A 20,342-nucleotide genomic window follows, 5' to 3' on the forward strand; every position below is an offset into this window, starting at 1 on the left:
AAGTATATTTATGTATGTCCTTATGTTTATAGAAGGAATTCATTATTTTTAGGTTATTATAAACTACAAAGTCAATCAGTTTTTTACCATTTCTGTTTAGAGTGTGTTCTCCATGTATTCCTATATTATTATTAATTTTCGTGTTTCCAATTCTTGCATTTAAGTCTCCTGCTAAAATTACATAATCATTTTTATTTATTTTATTATATATGTTTTGTAGCTGATTATAAAAATCAATATTATCCTGTTCTCTTCCTTCTTCTGGGGCATATAAACCAATTGTTGTTAAATAGCCTCTATCTATTTTTATTCTAGCTTCTATTATTCTTTCATTCCATAATTTATAATGTTTTAACTGTTTTGAAAGGGAGTTATGAATCCAAATCATGACTCCTGCTTGTGCTCTTTGGTCTCTGTCGACTCCACTGTATATCACATTAAAATTTTCAGTTCTCATAGTTCCTTTTAATTTCTTTTTTGTTTCAGTGATTACTGCTATTTTAAAATTTCTTTCATTTAATAACTGGCCTAATTCTATTTCTTTATATGCTATTCCTCTTACATTCCAGTTTGCTATGTGTATTATATTTTGTCGTTTCCATTTTCGTTTTCCCTTTTCCATTCCAGGGTCGTTTCCCATAGATTCAATCTGATTATCTTTTTCTGTCAGCTTACAAGTAGGATTATGTTCTCCATGTCAGGGGACTAGCCTGACGATGGAATCTCATCATTTCTCTTCAATCTCTTCATCATTTATAACTAGATTATAATGAAAAAGACATCAAGTCTGACATAAAAATTGAAAATGTTAATATCAGCCATTTACTTTATGCAGATGATATTGTACTCTTAAATATATACAGTAAAAGATTGCAGGATTCCTTACAAAATTAAATAACTAGCTTAACAAATATGATACAAAGCCAGCAATAAAATTACAATGGCAATGAAATAGGCAGCGATATTGAAAACATTAGCTACATCATGAATGGAAAACCAATAGATCAACTAAAATATTGTAGCTATTTAGGCACATTTTTAATGAAAATGGCAAATTAAATATGGAAATAGACAATAGCATAAGCACCTTTGGTCTGGTAGGGAATCTACTGAAGAAGTTTATATGGAATAAGAGAGAAATTAGTCAAAATACTAAACTAATAAATTAAAAATACTGTGGTTCTCTTCTCTAGTCTTTAAACTGGAGAAGAGAACCACAGATATGGAAGTTTTTAGAAAAATTCGGAGATTACACAAATGGCATTTTTGGCTGAATTATATTAAAAATGAAGACATTAGGAGGGAATTTGACTTTGTTAGCATTCATGAATTGGTGAGCAGAACTAATTTCAGGTAATATGGGAACTTAAACAAAATGGGAGAGGAAAGTTTTTTTGAACCATCTGGAAGATACCTTGTTCTCAACTATTCATCCCAACCCTTTCATTGGTTTTGTTATGTCAATGATGGTTTTGCTATTTGGCCTCATTCTGAAAATGGACTTACCACTTTCCTATAATGGATCAGTAGCCTTCATCTGCACATTCAGTTCACCATGGAAAAAGAAAATGTTGGTAACTTACCATTCTTGGACATCCTTCTTACTCACACAGCCTCCTGTAATTTGTCAGCAGTGTTTATCGAAAACCTACCTTTACTGGCAGATACATTCATCAAAAGTCTGCTCATCACACCTCTCAAAAAATCGGTGTTATCAAGCCTTTAATTAATAGAGTATGTATTGTATGCTCCTCTTCCTCAAACTTACAACAAGAACTTCTCACTATCAAAACTTGAATAGAATTTAATGGTTACAACCTTCATCAAATCCAGCATATAATTGACTCCTATGTTCCAACACCTAAGGATTCTTCAACAGACTGCAGAGTACCAATCCCTTATATTTCTGGTGTCTCTGAATCTATTGGTAGACTTTTGAAAAAGTATCACCTTATTCCCACATATTTTCCTATCAACAAAATTTCTCATCAGTTACCATCTACAAAAGACAAAGTGTCACTTCTATCATTAGCTGGTGTTTACCAGATACTTTGTGAATGTAATTTGACATACTTTGGACAGACAGGCCATTCTGTGAAAAAAAATAATTAATGAACATCAACATTATATTGAATACATGAAACCTAAAAGTTCGGTCTGGCACAATATAGTGTTGACACTAAACACAGTATCTGGTGGGATGAAGCTCGTCTTCTCCGTAGAAGCAATTTTAAATGTGGACACCTTTTCAAAGAAAGTTGCATAGTCCTTTTACATCAGCCAAACCTGAATCAGAACAAGTCTCTCTCTCTCTCCCCCAAAAGTTTGGGAGATTCTCATTCTTTGTTATCATCATCATCATCATCATCATGCTTTTCAAGGATTTAAGCATAGAGTGGTCCGTTCTTGCCTTTGAAGTCATCATTGAAACTTTTTAGAGGATGTTGTAGTTTTCCTTATCCTAACGGTTTCCTCATTCTATGTAAACATCAAAAATAATTTTAATATTATTTATTAATATATTAATTTCTAGCACACAGCCACCATTTTTAATTGATAAACCAATTGTTCTATGTACCTTTAAAGCCATCAAAGATTAAAGTGTTGGCTTTAAAATCAGCTATTCTATGTTAAGAGAGGTCAGAAATATTTTATATAAACTAAATCACCAGTCATATCAAATATGTTTGCCTGTAGGTACAGTATTTGATCTAAATAACTATCTGTTAAGGAAAATTTATATTGGTTTGAATTAGTGTTATAAAATTGGAGTTATTTAAAGACTAAAGGATGATTTTTAGGAGTCATATAAGCCACTAAATTAAAAGTTTATTTCATTAATATGCTATGTTAATACTAGGCTAATTGCTTATATTAATTCATGGTCAAGACATTTACAGCTAATTTAATATCTGAAGGTGAGTTAGCTGGTTTCATACAGAAGTTGTAGGGTGTTTATAGAAAAATTATACAAAAGAAATGCAAATTGAGATACAGTAAATGAGCTATTAATAGTTGAAACAATGGAAAGATCAAGTCTTGTTTTCGAGTATTATTTTTGCAATCAGCTTCTGTATCACAAGGAAGAATGCAAGAGATATTTGGAATAATTGGAAGTCTTGGGAGCCTTACATAATTGAACAAGTGAACTCTTTGTGCTCCTCATAGAGAGTTCACTTAAGAGATATTCCATGAGGGAGAATGTGAAGGAGTTGAACAAAGTGAAAAGAAGAGTGAGAAGGAGAAGATTATGTCTCTTGCCATGCTATGATAGAGGCGAACCGAGGAGGAGGAGGATGTTGATAGCAAACAAATAAGTACAGGTTGTGTAGAAGGAATATTGATGTCAGGTGTGTTGGGGTTTGACATTGACAGAAAGAAGGATTTGTATAATGCTAACAAACTGCACCTATGGTTTTGGCGTTAGAGAAAGAGCTTTGTATCTAAATGGTTTTAGTGTTAGAGAGAACTTTGTTCTACAAGATGCTGAAGCAACAAAGTCGGGATGGCTTAAACAGTTAGGATGACAAAGACATGGATGCAGGGGAATGTGTGTGAAGTGAGTGTGAGAATGACTAGCAAATGTGGAATCTAGTCTCTCAAGCAACAATATTGAATAGGATAGTCAATTCAGGACGTTAAGGTGGTCAGGGACCTAAAGGGATGCTACAGTTTCTATATACTAATGCCAGAAGTATCAGGAACAAGAAGGAGAAGTTTTTTCCATTAGTTAGTGCAACCTCACCAAAAGTAGTAGGCATTAATGAGACAGTTAACAGCAAATGGTGTAGTTACAGGGATAGAATGTGAAGGGTTTAATATTTTCAGGGAGGATAGAAAAGACAGAATAGGGAGTAGGGGATACTGCTGATGATAGCAGAGGAATTTAATTAAAAAAGAATAGGAGAGAAGTGGTTGCTGTTCATGAGATCAACTCCAGTGAGACAAAATATACAGTTGGTTGCTCCCATGGGGTTCCAGGGATGATCTCGAAGACATGCATCAGGAAATTAGTACAATGAGTGAATGCACATTAATCTAGTAATTACTCCTTACCAACTTACATATCTCAGTCATGTTCCCCTCCTCCTTCTATCCATTAGGCTCTGCATTTTGCATTTTCTCAGTCTGTCTTCATACTCTATATTCCAAAGACCCAAAATCGACTTAGTCAATCATCTCTAAAGCCTGCTCCAACACCCCCATCATCCTTTTGAAAACCATGCGACCAGATCTGTGAAGAGTAATCCATATATGGTCTGATCAAAGCCTTGTACAGTGGAATCATAACATTGTACTCCTATATGTCAGTGTTCTTTATTCTCTGCATCATTGCCATAATCTGCTATATTGTCCTCATAATTTTAGCAAAATATCATCGCATTTCTGGTATATATTCACTATCACCCCCAGATCTTTAGTCTCCTTCATCTCTTCTAAACCATCCCACTAATCTTATATATTGCATCCCATCTTTGCTTTCCAAACTTTAAAACCTTACACTTTGCTACATTGAACTGGTAGCCCATTCATTTGTCCCTCTGCAAGGCTACAATATCCAGTGTACTTCTCATAGTTCTTCCCAACTTCGCATATCTCCAAATAACAGTATATCAGCATTCGAGCCCTTCTCAGTATCATTTACATACAAATTAAACAGTAATGGATCCAAAACAGATCCCTGGGACACAGCACTGGTAACCTTCCTCCTGTGGGATATTGCTCTGTCATACATAACTCACTGATACCTATCAGACAGCAACCTCCAATCCAATGCATTAATCTAATATCCAACCCCATTTGTTCCAGTTTAATTACCAACTTATCAGGTGGCACTCTATCAACGGCTTTCATAAAAGTTAAATATACCACTGTATATTCCTCCCCTTTATCCAGTGCACTTGTCACCTTGTTATAGTAAGTAAAGATTTGCTAAAGGAAGGTCATGTTAAAACATGCCCTTCCTTTAGCAAATCCATGCTACCCATCAAAGATAATGTTGTTTTTATCAACCCAATTCTGAATCCTGGATCTCACTAGCATCTCTAACACATTTACCACAACTCCAGACAAACAGATTGGTCTGTAATTAGAAGCCTTAGTCTTATACATTTACCTAATGATTTAGGTAAATTTAGTAACAAAATTGTTCTGATTCCTTTAGGAATCAGAACAGTTTTGCCCTTTTTCCACTCCTTTGTATCAAGGGCAAATTTAAGATTCACATTAAAGACAGTAAGTTAAAGCTTTTATTAGCTTCCCTGGAACATTTCCTGAAGACACACACACTGACATACCTTCAAGTCCTATGGCTTTATTGACATTAAGTTTACTCAGTTCCTCATATACCTTCAGCTCACTCAACATCAGTGGTTCTTCCTTCCTTCCTGCTGCACTCAAGTTCTGCATTATGTTGCATTCACAAGGATGGAATACTCTAATGAATTGCTCATTTAACACCTCTACTATATTCTTCTCTGTGGTTATCATTCTACCATTATTACTGACCAACACCATCCTCCTATAATCATTCTTCCTTCTGCTGTGTAGGATTTCTTTTAGCCTCATTTGCTAATCTCTGCTCATACTGCACTTTTGCCACCCTTACTAAATGAGTCACCTTCCTTGATTGCCCTTTGTACTCCTCTTGCAACTGATTATTGTATTGCATCTCGAATCTTGATTGATAAGATAGTTGTCCCTCAAAAACTCAAAACAATTCATTCTCTTTATTTCAGTTTATATTACCATAATTGAAATCACCCATATTGATCACTCTTATATTTTTACAATTTCTTCACAACACTTGGAATTAAGTTGCTCATTCTTTTCAGGAGAGATCAGTGCAGTAGCATTCTTGCAGTGGTGTCATCCATTATTATAACATTATAAATTCATAATAACATCTGAAGCACAGAGTAAATAGCTACTTAAGTGCATACCAATTTAAACAGCCACAGATAGACTGCTTATATCATTGCAACTCTTTGAATTAACTTGATCATTGTGTCGGGGGGGGGGATATTATGGTAGCCTTCCTGTAGTAATGCCATTCATTATGAATTCAGTATGAATCAGTATTTTCATTAAAAACAATTAATTTATAATAACTGAAATCATCTGAAATTTGTTACAAATATCAACTCCAAACCTTGCTTTATATGTAGGAAAATTATTTTTCATTTATTAAGTAATGCTTTAATTTACAACATAATTTAAAAATTATCTATAATTATTCAATAATAATTAATAAAATAATAATATAATATAATATAATACACATACTGGCCACTGAATTTGAAACTTTTATTTAATACCATGTTAGGCCATCTTTAGCCTGAATCAAAGCACATGTAGTTTGGCATAGATTCCACAAGGTGTTGTATTGCATCTACAACATACCAGGCATTCACCAGACAGTCCTTTAACTGGCTCATATTTGATGGAAGAGGGTTTTGCTCTCAAATCTATTTTTCTAACATGTCCTGTACATTTTCAATGAGATTCAGATCTGAACTTTGTGGTGAACAGGAAAGATGGTAGAAGTTATTATGCTTACTGAATCACTGCTGAACAATTCTTGCATGATGGACAGTAGCATTGTTGTCCATAAAACAACCATTACCTGCTGGATTAAAAAGTCATCATTGTAGGATGGACTTGATTGGCAGCTATGTTCCGATGTTTCTTGGAGGACATCTGACCTTCCAGCAATATCAGGAGACCTGCTGCATACCAACAGAACATACCCCACACTATGACACCACCTTCAGAACCTTGAGTGGTGTTTACAAAGAAAACTGGGTTCATTGCTTCATGGAGCTCCTGCCAAACTCTCTGCCTACTGTTGATACGGAACAAGATGTACTGTGACTTGTCAGACTACATGACCTTTTTCAGGTCATCCAGTTACAGCCTGACACCACTGTAGACAAACTTTCCAGTTCTTTGCAAAAATCATTGGTTTCCATATAGCCATGTGACTGCCGATACTGATTCTCTTTAATTCTCTGCACATAGTTCGGTGAGAAATGAGTTGGGAACAGCCTTCATTAAATACTTTGGTCAATTGCTGCACATAGGAATTTCTGTTTGTCTGTACAAGCCTTCTCAGATGACAGCAGTCTCGTTCCTGACAGACCAGCAGTATTCTTAAACATGCAAACATCGGTTATGCTGTGTACGCGATGTTTACATGCATCTGTATAAAGGTTTTTAATTCAGTGGCCGGTATGTGTATAATATAATATTACACACACACACACACACACACACACACACACATACAGGTATCCCTTGCTTAACGCGGAATTTGATTAATGCGGTGAAATTAATTGCGGCAATCCCTTGATATACGCAGCAAGAGTTTTGATTAACGCGCCTTTAACCCTGCGGAGCTCGCAGCTGATCTGACAGATACATGCAAAATGTTTATATAAATATTCTTACACATATCCAGTGTATAGCTTGGAGGTCATGAGTAGCTGTGCACTCATATGTTACGAGTGATTTCCGCATGTTTTTTGCTGTCAGTTTGGTTTAACACATTATGTAAAGGTTTGTGATATTTGACAATCAATTGTATATGAGAGATACCCTGACCTCCGATGTCAGTATAGTATGGTTTAGTTGTTTTTTTTATTCTTTGTTCAATAATTTCTAGATTGTAACTGAAAATAAATAAACCATCACATATTACTGAAATGGAGAGCCAAAGGCTTATTATATACACCTTTACTATGAGTTGCCCATAAGATTGCTTATGCTTGCATCTGCTGAAACTTTTACTTTCTATATATTCGGCACGAAACTCTTGTAGTTTCTATATTCGGCTATGAAATAATGTTGGATTCAATATCCACTTAATTTGTACTATCATGTATTATATTTGCAGTGTTTATTCTTTATGTTTTATTGCATTTTAGCACATATCGGTAATGAATGTATCTCTCAGATATACCGCGACCTACGTTGCAATTTTTACTGCAAGCTCCTCAGGGTTACATTTACATGCAAAAACATGCAAGCCTCGTGGTGTGAAAATGATGATGTCATTCTTCCTACGCAGCCTCCTACGAATTATTAATACAGTAATCGATCATGAATGAATTGTAATTTTTACCATTGATTATTAGATTTGATTAATGCGATTTTGATATACGCGGTAACATCGAGGGATTAATTAACTGCATTAATCGAGGGATACCTGTATATCTGTCTGTCGTTCATCCAGTGATCTTGAACAAATCAGAAAACATTTTTAGATGCTACTGCGAACTGAAGAGAACTGTGGAATCAACAGAAATTGTCCTCAATCCGGTCCATCTTAATACCAACCTTAACTATAATCCATTTGATTGTCACTTTTCGGCTATCCAACTTTGGTGTACATGAGATCATGCCCATGTGGATGTGCCCAACAATAGTATGGCATCCAGAATGCCTTCAAATGTCAGCAATATGTTTGCTAGTTAATTTATAGCTGCCTCTTGTAATGTATATTTTTGTATTTCTCTTTATGTGTTATGCACCTGATGAAGTTTTCTAAGAAAATGAAACTAGTTGTGTGTGCATATAATAAATAGTATTTTTTCTATTTTGGTATGTCTCGGCTTCTAGTCATTAAATTTATTTAATCACGCACGCATGCGCGCGCACACACACACACACACACACACACACACACACACACATATATCATTTTTTCGTTAATTTGCATAATTTAGATACTAAAAATTGTCCAGTTTAAACCAAACTAAAGTGACTTAGGAAAGTTTAGTTAAGATTAAGATTGCAGATACTAAATTGCATAAATGCTGCTATATGATATACACAATCTTGCCATAAATATTGTTACAACTTTTGTACACCACCGCTGCCCACAGATTTATGCAAGCCCGGGTTACATTAGTGGTGCTGTGCTAACATTCACGTGTTTATCAGTAGAGAGAGAGAGAGAGAGAATTGTTTAGCTGTACAGGTTACTATGTATGAAATCATGAGAACTGCATAGCTGTAATAGCACTTCACAAGGTTGGAATGTAGCATGCTAAAAACACTTGGGATCAGTAGGATGTTTGTGTATTGGATTGTTATAACAATACAGAAGATATATCTGACTGCAAAAAAACAGGTAGACCATGCTGTGTTAGGATTAAATAGCTTGATGAATTCATGCCATCACTGTAATCCTGTGATAAAGCAGAAAGTGATGTTGCTAGAGAATGATAGCTTAAATGATCAAGTATATGTGCCAGGTGGTTGCACAGCACATGCCATAGCACCCAGGATTCAGAGAAGTCATTACCCTACATTAGTGATAGTTTGGTGTGTGTGTGTGTGTGGGGGGGAATGATGTATCAGGGGTTATCCAAGTTGCATTTCTGTGAGAAAGGGGCCAAAACCTTTGCCAAAGTGTATCAAGACACTGTGCTGGAATCTGTGGTATGGCCCTGAACAACACCTTGTTTCACAGTAGGCAGTGGACTTCCCACAGGACAGTCCCGGCACACAAGGTGAGGACTATACAACAGTGGTTGGAGGCAAATGTGCCCAACCACATATCACCATCTGATTGGCCATCTGGAAGTACCAATGTGAATCTGTTGGACTTCAAATTGTAGTCAGAGCTTGAGAGAGTTGCATACAATGAATGATATAATGATATCCCAGCATCATTAGCAGGAAGGTGGATTTTGAGCCAACAGTGGTAGCATTTCTATTGGATGCTGTGTATGTCACAAACCTCAAGGTGTGCATGAAGGCAAAAGGGGGACATTTTGAACACCAAGTGCTGCTATATACACATTATGCATGTGGTTTATATACTGAAATGTTTAAATGATTTACCGATAGATTAAAGGTTTATACGCTGTTCAAGTTGTGACAGTATTTATAGCTAGACTAGGTAGGCAGGCAAAGGGATCAACAAAACAAAGTTGATCAAAAGCTAAGAAAAATTACTTAACTATATGGATCTTGATAGGTAGGTAGGTATCAACAACTAATAATAACAGAAATCATCAACTAAAATTTTTAATCATCAAGATACATTACTGATAATATATAACAGTCATATTTTCTTTTTTTAGGTTGAAACTCCAATGATGAATATTCTTCCTGGAGGTGCCATAGCAAAACCTTTTGTTACCTATCATAAAGAATTGGATATGAATCTGTATTTGAGGATTGCACCAGAACTTTATCTTAAGGTGATGTTTTTTAAGAGAGAAAATTTATATTTGACAATGTATAATCAAAATCCAAGCCAGAAACAAATTACTGACCTTATTCTTGTTTAATTAAACTTTTTCTGCAGTTATACTTTTTAGTTTAGTTCCATTTTGCTGGCACTATTTGAAAGAACTTTTTTTTATGAGTAACTAAAGTGGTCCTGTCAGGAAGAAATGTTTCACATTTAATGAACATAGAATTTTGTTAACGATACCAAGCAATTTTATAAGCTAGGTTTTTAATCCTTTTTTCCCAAGTGAGCAAACAGACAAATAAGTCAAGTTTGCGCCTGAACGTAGCTCAAGCCTGAGGCAACTCGTAGTAAAGGTGGAGTAAGCTCCGATCACATTCCTTAATATTTCCCCCTAATGCAAAGCACATCCCCTTGCGGCGCTGTATGATGCTACGCATTAAAGGCAAGGGCCACTACCAGACCGGTTTTGACCTTTATTGAGGTCTCATCAGTGGGAGCCAGACCCATAAATGCCAAGGTTGAAGTGATGCAGAGCTTATAGATTTTGGCAAAGTGTATCAAGACACTGTGCTGGAATCTGTGGTATGGCCCTGAACAACACCTTGTTTCACAGTAGGCAGTGGACTTCCCACAGGACAGTCCCGGCACACAAGGTGAGGACTATACAACTATACCTAAACAAGTTGCCATAAGGTGCTTTGACCTTATTAAATAAAAATCTCCGGATGAGAGTAAGATGTAGAAAGTTTTTTAACTTTAATAAATTTAGTTTAATCCTTTATCCAAGTGTAAGCAAACAAAGTTTGTGCCTGAAAAAATCTTCAATTTACCAAGTTTTTTAACTTGGGTATACTATGTTAAAGATACCAAGCAATTTTATAAGCTAGGTTTTAATCCTTTTTTCCCAAGTGAAGCAAACAGACAAATAAGTCAAGTTTACTCCTGAATGTAGTTTGAGTCTGAGGCAACTTGTAGTAAAGGTGGAGTAAAATCCGATCACTTTCCTTAGTATTTCGCCCTAATGCAAAGCACATCCCCTTGCGGAGATGTATGATGCTATGCATTAAAGGCAAGGGCCACTACCCAGACCGGTTTTGACCTTTATTGAGATCTCATCAGTGGGAGCCAGATCCATAAATGCCAAGGTTGAAGTGATGCAGAGCTTATAGATTTTACCTAAACAAGTTGCCACAAGGTGCTTTGACCTTATTAAATAAAAATCTCCGGATGAGAGTAAGATGTAGAAAGTTTCTTAACTTGGGTATACTATGTTAAAGATACCAAGCAATTTTATGAGCTAGGTTTTAATCCTTTTTTCCCAAGTGAAGCAAAGAGACAAATAAGTCAAGTTTGCACCTGAGTTGCTACGAGTTGCCGCAGACTTGAACTACGTTCAGGCACAAACTTGACTTATTTGTCTGTTTGCTTCACTTGGTAAAAAAGGATTAAAACCTAGCTTATAAAACTGCTTGGTATCTTTAACATAGTATACCCAAGTTAAAAAACTTTCAACATAGCATAGAATTTTGTTTAGAAACATGACATTTCCTGGAATTTTTCCTGATCATAATAATAGTCAAGCACCACCAGTGTTGTCAGATCTTATATTTCTCTCTTTTAGGGCACTTCTGACTGCATCAAAAGACATAGATCTAGGTTAGTGGTGGTGAACCTTTTTATGTGCACGTGCCAAAAATTTACAAATTGAGTTGCTGACATGCCAGACAGTTTTTAATAGGGGAAAATTTAATAGAAAATTAATCTAACTTAGTTAATTAATTTATTTATAAATTTATAATATATATATATATTTATTTATAATATTTTATTTTATTTATAATAGTTATATATAAATTTGTAATATTATTCAGTGTAAAATTGATTATTATATTATTAAATTGATTTTAATGATGCTGGTTTGAAAAAAAAAAAAAACCATAGTGAGAAAATATTTATGCATTGTAACTCACCATACAAGTTAGCTGAACAGGGGAAGCAGCACAAGGATGTCAACTTGTTGACGAAACGCTTATCATATTTACTCGAATATAACTTGCTCTCGCGTATAACTCGATCCCCAAGGTTAACACCCTCCCCAACAGTCATTACTGCAGATGCAAGAAAAACAAGTAGTTTTATTGTATTCCTGAATAAGATACAGAGCCTTTTGCAGTCTGTGTAATATATTTCTCAACAAATAGTGCAATTGCAGACAGCTGGAATAAAAACAGCGCTAACTAATGAATCACATGTCCTCTCTCACAGACACTATGCTGTATAGACTCAAGCCAAACTATATATTGCACCGGAAACACAGTATCTAACTAAAAACTACTGTCCAATCTTTCAGTTATATGAAATAAGCGTATGTTTTATTGCATTTGAAATTCTCAATGTCATTATGACAGATCATAAAGGCTAACTTAAAATAAAATTCTACCATGAATTAAAACATGCCATATAATGCATGTGTGAGTTCACCTGCTAGCTCTAACCCAAACAAACAGCCATAAAATTCAACCAAGGGTTGAAATTTTGTGCGAATTGAGCCCTCTGGTAATGAGAAGTTCCGTCAGAACAATAAACGACACCCCCATCATGAATGTGTTAAAACTAAGAAATTTATATTGAATGTTGTTGTTGTGACAGTTTTTCAGATGTTATAGAATTCGGTTGAAGAGAATTAGCATTTCAACCCAACAATTCTCAGTTGCCTTTGTCTTTGGGTGGGCAATCTTTTGTTAAAACTGCACCAATCATATGCGCATCTTCATAGCTGTTCTCTCATGTAAAACAAAATTTAACTTGTACGTATTGTAACAATTAAAAAAAAAAAGTTGAATAATTTATAAGCATTTAAAAGGATATCACCTGAAATTCGTTGACGTGCCAGCAAAATTCTCGGACGTGCCACCTCTGGCATGCGTGCCATAAGTTCGCCATCTAGGATCTAGGCCCCTCCCCTGGAATCAAACACCTATTTTGCTAAACTCTCCTATTCCATATTCAAATAGCCATAGTTGTAGTGATTCATGTTGAAGTTTCTGGAATTAAAACAGGAACGAAATAGATAATTTACTAGATAAACTAAATGTTTACAACCTGATGTTTTGATGTTTTACACAGATCCCATTTTAAATCACAAAGACTGTTCATGGAAGGGGCTAATATGCTACAGAATCAAGTGAATGTGATAGAAATGATAGCCTAATCCTACAGAAATTTTGGTGCACTACCCTATCTTCTTTATTATTATAATTATTATTACGGGCAACTCCAAGGAGTCCTTAGACTCATCGAGGAAGGCCTTAACATCATGTCAAGAACAACTATTCAACATTCACACAGTATCTATCATACTTCACCTTGAACTCATTCACAGTCATGGGCACCCACAACAGACTCTGGCAGCTTATTCCACTCATTCACCACTCTCCAAGTAAAAAAACCTAGCTCTAACACCCTTGCTAACCAAACTATGGCCCCCTAGTCCTCCCACCACCAGTCCTGTTCTCAAAAATATCCTCTGAATTAATCTTATAGAGACCCCTTCAGTAATTTGAAAGTCTCAATCATATTACCCCTTTTCCACCTATCAGCCAATATCTGCAACCCACAAATCTTCAACCTGTTCTCATGAAGTTCATTCCATAGACCTGCTATCATCTTGGTCACTCGTCTCTGGATCCTCTCCACCTACTCCCCATCAAGAAAATACCCTGGCGCCCAAATCTGGGCACAGTAGTCAAGATGGGGTCTTATCAAGGCTCGATACAGAGGAACAATAACTTGCTTGTCTCTGCTTATCAAAGTATTCTTCAGTAACCAAGTGATTTGATGAGTTGATTTAGCCACTTTTGCAATCTGCCCCCCTAAACTTCAACTCTCTATCCACCAACACTCCCAAATCCGTGGCCTCGTCAATCTCCTGGAGTACAGTTCCACCAATGTGGTATACTGCTGCTAATATTTTCACCTCAAAATGCATAACCTTACATTTTGTCACATTAAATTGACATCCATTCTCCTTAGCCCAGAACCCCAATCTATCCAAGTCTTCCTGCAATATTTTGACATCTTCTGCATTTACTATTGCCCTACCTAACTTTGCATCATCAGTGAACAAATGAACTGTTCCTCTTAGATCCTTCCCTATATCGTTAATGAACAAATTAAACAGCAGTGGGCCAAGAACAGAACCCTGCGGCACACCACTAGTCACAGGCCGTCTTTTGGACTCTACTCCTGAATAAACTACTCTCTGATATCTCTCCATCAACCATCCACCTATCCATCCCCATATGCTGCAGTTTACAGATTAGAATTCCATGTGGTATCCTGTCAAAGGCCTTAGCAAGGTCCAGCAGTATCGCTGTAAACCCATGACCCTTATCCAGTTCAGCCGTCACTGTGTTATAAAATGTGAGCAAGTTGCTGAGGCAATATCTACCCTTCACAAGACCATGCTGTCCCCCATAAAGTATCCCATTTTCATCTGTCCATTCCTGTATTTTCCTCTTGACTAAATTCTCCAAGACCTTGACAATGACTCCTGATATGCTGATCGGTCAGTAATTTGCAACAGCTTGGAACCTCCTTTATGCAGTGGAACTATTTTCCCCTCTTTCCACCCCCTAGGGACTAACCCAGACCTGAGACTCAAATTAAACAAAATGGTCAAGGGCACTGACAATTCTTTAGCCGCTTCACGTACAACACGAGCTGGTATACCATCCAATCGCACAGATGTATTCATATTAAGGTTTTGTAATAGACTATTCCCCTTCACTTGATTCATCAAAATTCCCTTATAAGCTGTTGGTTCCCTCAATCCTGCAATATCACCACCTGGATGATGTATTTTGCAAAGTGCTCGCTCAGTAATTCCACTATATCAGCTGATTCTGTTACCTCCCTAGACTCGGCATTCTTTAAAATCATTCTGCCGTATACATTTTTTCTTTTACTTGCAACATATCGAAAAAACTATTTGGTATTCTCTTTAGCTTGCATGGCTAATTTTCTTTCATAATCTGCTTTTGCCTTTCTTACCACACTCGTTACCCCTCTGGCCTGCACTTTATACCGTTCGTGTGCCTGCAGGTCACCTTTCTCCTTAAATTCTCTCCACAGTTGTTTCTTTTTTTGCTGCTGAAGCTTTATGGTGTTATTCATCCATTTAACCCCTACTTGATTTACTATTCGGACTCTAGGTATACAGTCAGCCATTACCTCCTGCAAACATTCCTTAACCACCTCCCATGCACTATCAACATCCAGCCCTTGCAGTTGTACATGCCCTGGCACTAAACCAAGCAATCTCCTAAGCTTGTCATACTTACCAGCCTGGTAATTCCACATATAACCTGTCTTAATTGAAAAATCCGCACATTTAGCCACCTCCCAGGTCAAGACCCTATGATCACTCAACCAATTGGTGGCAACGTGGTCATATTCATTACATTCAAATTCTCAGATGCAATTACTAGGTCAAGCACTCTCAAACCACTAGTTTTTTCTATTACATGCTGTTGCAGATAGTTATCCCTTAATAACTGCATAAAATCCAATTCCTTCCTCCCATGTGTTCTCTCCTCCTCCTTCCAATCAATGTTTCCATAGTTGAAATCCCCCATAATAATTACCTTCCTTCCACTCATTGCTTCTATTTGCATATGCATACTATCTCCACCATCTATTCCATCACCTGGTCTATAGCAGCACCCAACTCTATATTTTGTTCTGCTAGTCTCAATCTCACACCAAATAGCCTCAAATGTGCTCTTTTCTCTATCCTGCAGTTCAACTTCTATTCTCCATGGTTGCAGTTCATCAGCTATCATCAATAACACTACTCTCCCCATTTTATTCTCTCTGTCTCTCCTGAACACACTATACCCCTCACACTCTATCCCACTAGCTATATCATCTTCTGTCAGCCATGTTTCACTAATGCCAGTAACCTGTGGCCAGGAAGAGCCAACCAAGGCCAAAAATTCTTCCTTCATGTTCCTAATACTCCTGGCATTAGTATTCATGAAATGCAGAAGCCCGTTAGTCCCACCCCTATCCTGATGTCTTATACTAACTATCCCATTCTGATTTGTTGTCCTTCATACTAGCTCAGGCATATTATACACATTCATACACTCAACTGCCTCCCTGAAGTCTGCATATCCCTCCTTTAATAACTCTAGTTTCCCTGAATTCTTGTTAGCAATAATCACAGAACCACAGTACAGAGAGCAGTCATTTGAATTTTAGTCTTTTCTGAGTGTGTATCTTCAAAGTTGCCTTTAATGCTAACTTGTGCTGTTGAAATGTAAAGGCATAAATATTTAGTTTATCTATTATTTTATTTTATTTTATTTAAAAGAAAAAAGACAAGACTTACAAACTCATCTAGAGCTGGCTTTTACACCAATCCATGCCCCAGGTGGGATTCAAACCCACAACCTGTTGGAAAGCTATCCACTTGGCCATCCAGGCTGGCATTATTCCTGTGTCTATATAGTTTTAATTTTAGAACTTCCACATGTTTTCCTGTCCCATTCTGTTTAAGTGAACCATCTTAGATTTTCTCTGGGTACATATTCCTGAAAGCTGCTTTTTCACATAATTTAATAATCTTTCAAAGTAATTACTCCAGACATCTTGAATATCTTAAGTTTTTATATCACCTTTATTATCTCTGATTCCTTTTACAATAATGTTTCCTCCATTGTTGCTAGAACATTTTTCCACCTTTATTGATATGATATTATCTTCTATGTCCTGACCATTCATCCCATGACTGTATTTTCTCTCAAGGATGTCTGCTGGTGCTGACATCCTTGTCAAGAACTTTAGATATGTTTTCTTTCTTTCTTCCTCCCCCCTCCCCCAACCCAGGACTGTTGCTTTAACTCCTTGTGCTCACCATGAAGTTCTTATTTTTCTGTCTTTGCAAACAATTTCCTCACCTGCCTTCCTAACTGAATCAGTCAGTGTTTTCTTCAGTTTGCCACTGAGACTCTAAGGTTTAGCTCTTGTTTTCAAACTCTTTCATTTTTAACTTGAACAACATTTGTATAGTTGAGTCTACAGTTTATCTTTAAAACTTGCTTGACTTTATTTTCAAAACTTTCTTACACATTTTTATTTTCAATACAATATTCATTTTATCCCTACTTAAAACTACATGATGGTCACTTCCTGCTTCAAATCCCATTTATACTCTTCTCTTAATAAGAATTTTTTTTTTCCTTGTGTCTTCTCTGTATGTGAATTTGCACACATCTTTATGTTGAAATGTGTTAGTGATAACTAGTGTTAGTCCTGAACAGAAATCCAGCAGGATTTATCAATATATTTACTATTATTATTAGCTTTACCTTTTTCTCCCAATTTTTCTAAAACATTTCTGTGTATGTTAGATCTCCTACAAGGACCAGAATTTCTGTTTTCTTTGTGTCAGCTGCCTTCTCTAATCACTTGAAAAAAAATTCTCTACTTCTTCCTTAGTGAAATCTTCCGTGAGACTATTAGTAAAAAACAAAAAAAAGAAATTCATTGTTTATTTCCCCATTTTGAAATTTTCTCACATAACTCTGATATTGCTTGATAATCAGAAAGGTTATCTTTGTGTTTAGTGTTAAATACTGTAGCTACTTCTTCCTTTCCATGATTGCTCTTGCCCAAATATAACATCCTATGTTTACCATTTAGTAGGATATCACTTGTTTTAGTCATTCTTCATCTCAATAACACCAGTTATGTCTTTCTGGTGCCTCTCTAGTTTGTCTACCAGTTCAACTTCTTTTCAGTTTATACTTGTTATGTTGATGATGCTTATCTTTAATTCCGATCACATTGTGTTCATCCTAATTCTTTGACAAAAACTGCAGGAATCTTATTTGATCAGGCAATGCCCTCCACCTGACATACGATGGTATAATATATGTCAGGTGGGGGCATTGCCTGATCAAATAAGATTCCTGCAGTTTCTGTCAGAGAATATTTGCCACCTTCATTCTTGTTCATTCTTCTTCTTCTTCATACAGTATCCAGTAGATACATATTAATAGATTGCACCACATGAAAGTTAAGAACATTAGGTCAGAAGGCCCAGTCAGTTCTCCATATTCCTTAAAGACTATTTTTAGGTCTCTTCCTATTTATCTAGCTTTGACTCTTAAGTGATCAGTACCCAAATATTCAGTACAAGTAATTAATAATGCTGAGTATCTTCTGATAGCTTATTTTTAATTTGATGCCAGTAATGCCATTTATTCAGATCCATTGTTTTTCTCATATCTCTCATTAATGGAATCTAATTGTTCATATTTTTTTTATTTCTAAGTTGTCGATATTGATACAGCCAATTCTTATTATAGCAACCCATTATAATCAACTTGCTCATCATAAGTCTTGACTAAAGCCCATAGACACAATGCTATTCTGAAGAAAATTCACTGTCTCTCTCTCTCTCTCTCTTTTCACTGTAATGAACCGTTTTTGTTATTCCTTACAAGTTAGAGCATTGACTGTTTATTAATATTGGTTTGAATACTGTTATATATATTGTTTTTTGTGGGTGACTGCCTTCTTGTTCCATTTAAACTCCCTTGTGCTTGTTTCCACATAAACGTATTTAGATAGTATAATATATGTAATGGACAACACAAGGAACTAAAGTTCTAATTGGTGCCATCTATATTGGAAAAAAGAGAGAAAACAAGTATTAATTAGATCTTAAAATGACTGTCTCCAAGATTTTTGGTAAAGTTTTATAGCCATACCTGTTGAGGTTTGGAGTGTGTTTTAAAGCTGCTGTTATTCCAAAAACAATCTTAGAATGAGTTTTGTGTAGCACTTTTGTTTTCTTCCATTTGATCATCCTGTGTGAAGGGGTATCCAAGGCATAATCTGCTAGATCCAACTTACCGTAAGGATAGTGCCAAATGTATTTTAAATCTTAATTATTTTTTTATCATTCTGTGTTGCAATTAAGACCATTAAAATAAACTAACATTGTTAGAGTAATGTTTTCTGTAGTGAGAAACAACTGCAAGTTTAATATAACATTTTATTCTCTATAACAGAGAGAATGCAAAGAAAACCAGTTACTCTTTGAGAATGTTTCTGAAAGGGTTACTGGTTTTCCTTGATAACTTTTTCAAGTCTGACTGACTGATAATGTCAGATTGCAAGGATCATAAATAATATAGCTTTACAGAATATTTGCAGGTTGATTCAAACAGATTTGGTTCATTGAACAAATTATAATGAATTAAAAACACTAAACTTGGATTAGACTTTGCATTTTGGACTAGACATTGCAGGCAAAGTATTGTACTAATAGGAATTTGCTGCATGGTCATTCAAGCTGGAGTAATGGTGGACAGTGAGTTAAAGTTTAGGGCAGTGTAAGGTAGTTAGGGTTATTACATCAGATAACTGCAATGTGAAGAGAACGCATTAGAAGAAAGTGATCTTCAAAGTTGAGAAATGGAAGGAGAAGAGATATGATTAGAAATACACAAGTTTGTAAGAGATTACAGTATTATTTCAAGTTTTTTTATACTTTTGTGTATATTTGTTTATTTCATATGTTCTGTCCACATAGCTGTTGAAAAAAAAAATGATAATTGCAACTCCATTTTTTAGTATTGCTTGCAAACCCTCCATGGAGCCCAAAGGCTCATCGTGAAAGGTTTGAACACTCGCACACTGTAATAACTATCACACTTTATCTTGCATATTCAGTGTTGGAGCACTCACCATCCACTCCAGCAATGCATTCCACTCATTCACCATCTGCAAAAAAATAATTCCCCTGTATCTGTTTAGGCTCCTCTCACCATCTTATATGTCTCCGTGTCTTCAGCCAAGTTCTGAGGACTACATTCCCTGAACCTGTCCTTATACTCAATATTTCAGTGTCTGGAGACAGTCTTGGTTATTTGCCTCTGTCATCTTTCTCTCTGCAATGTTTCCTTATCATCAGTATAGCCAGATGACCAGATCTGTGCACAGAAATCCAGTTGAGGTCTAATTAGTGACTTATATAGCAGAACTATCTTCTCTTTATCTGTACGTCTGAGTTCTTTGTTTCTGGGTAACCCTTACAATTTTTGCAGTGTGTTCCTTGAAC

General features: G+C 35.9%; 1 protein-coding gene across 6 annotated transcripts in view; it reads left to right on the plus strand.

Annotated features, from left to right (window-relative positions):
- The window catches only part of LOC150103147 (lysine--tRNA ligase-like), a 254,541-nt gene that overhangs the window by 102,559 nt on the left and 131,640 nt on the right, over positions 1–20,342 (plus strand). For all 6 annotated transcript variants that reach the window (XM_090397422.1, XM_090397423.1, XM_090397421.1 and 3 more), the window contains one exon: positions 10,092–10,211. In XM_090397422.1, the coding sequence (XP_090253548.1) occupies positions 10,092–10,211 (120 nt within the window). The remainder of the gene's footprint in view (positions 1–10,091; positions 10,212–20,342) is intronic.

Source organism: Typopeltis vanoorti, chromosome 9 (genome assembly GCF_054136105.1).
Source record: "Typopeltis vanoorti isolate ZY-2024b chromosome 9, IOZ_Tvanoo_1.0, whole genome shotgun sequence".
Lineage (NCBI taxonomy): Eukaryota > Metazoa > Arthropoda > Arachnida > Uropygi > Thelyphonidae > Typopeltis > Typopeltis vanoorti.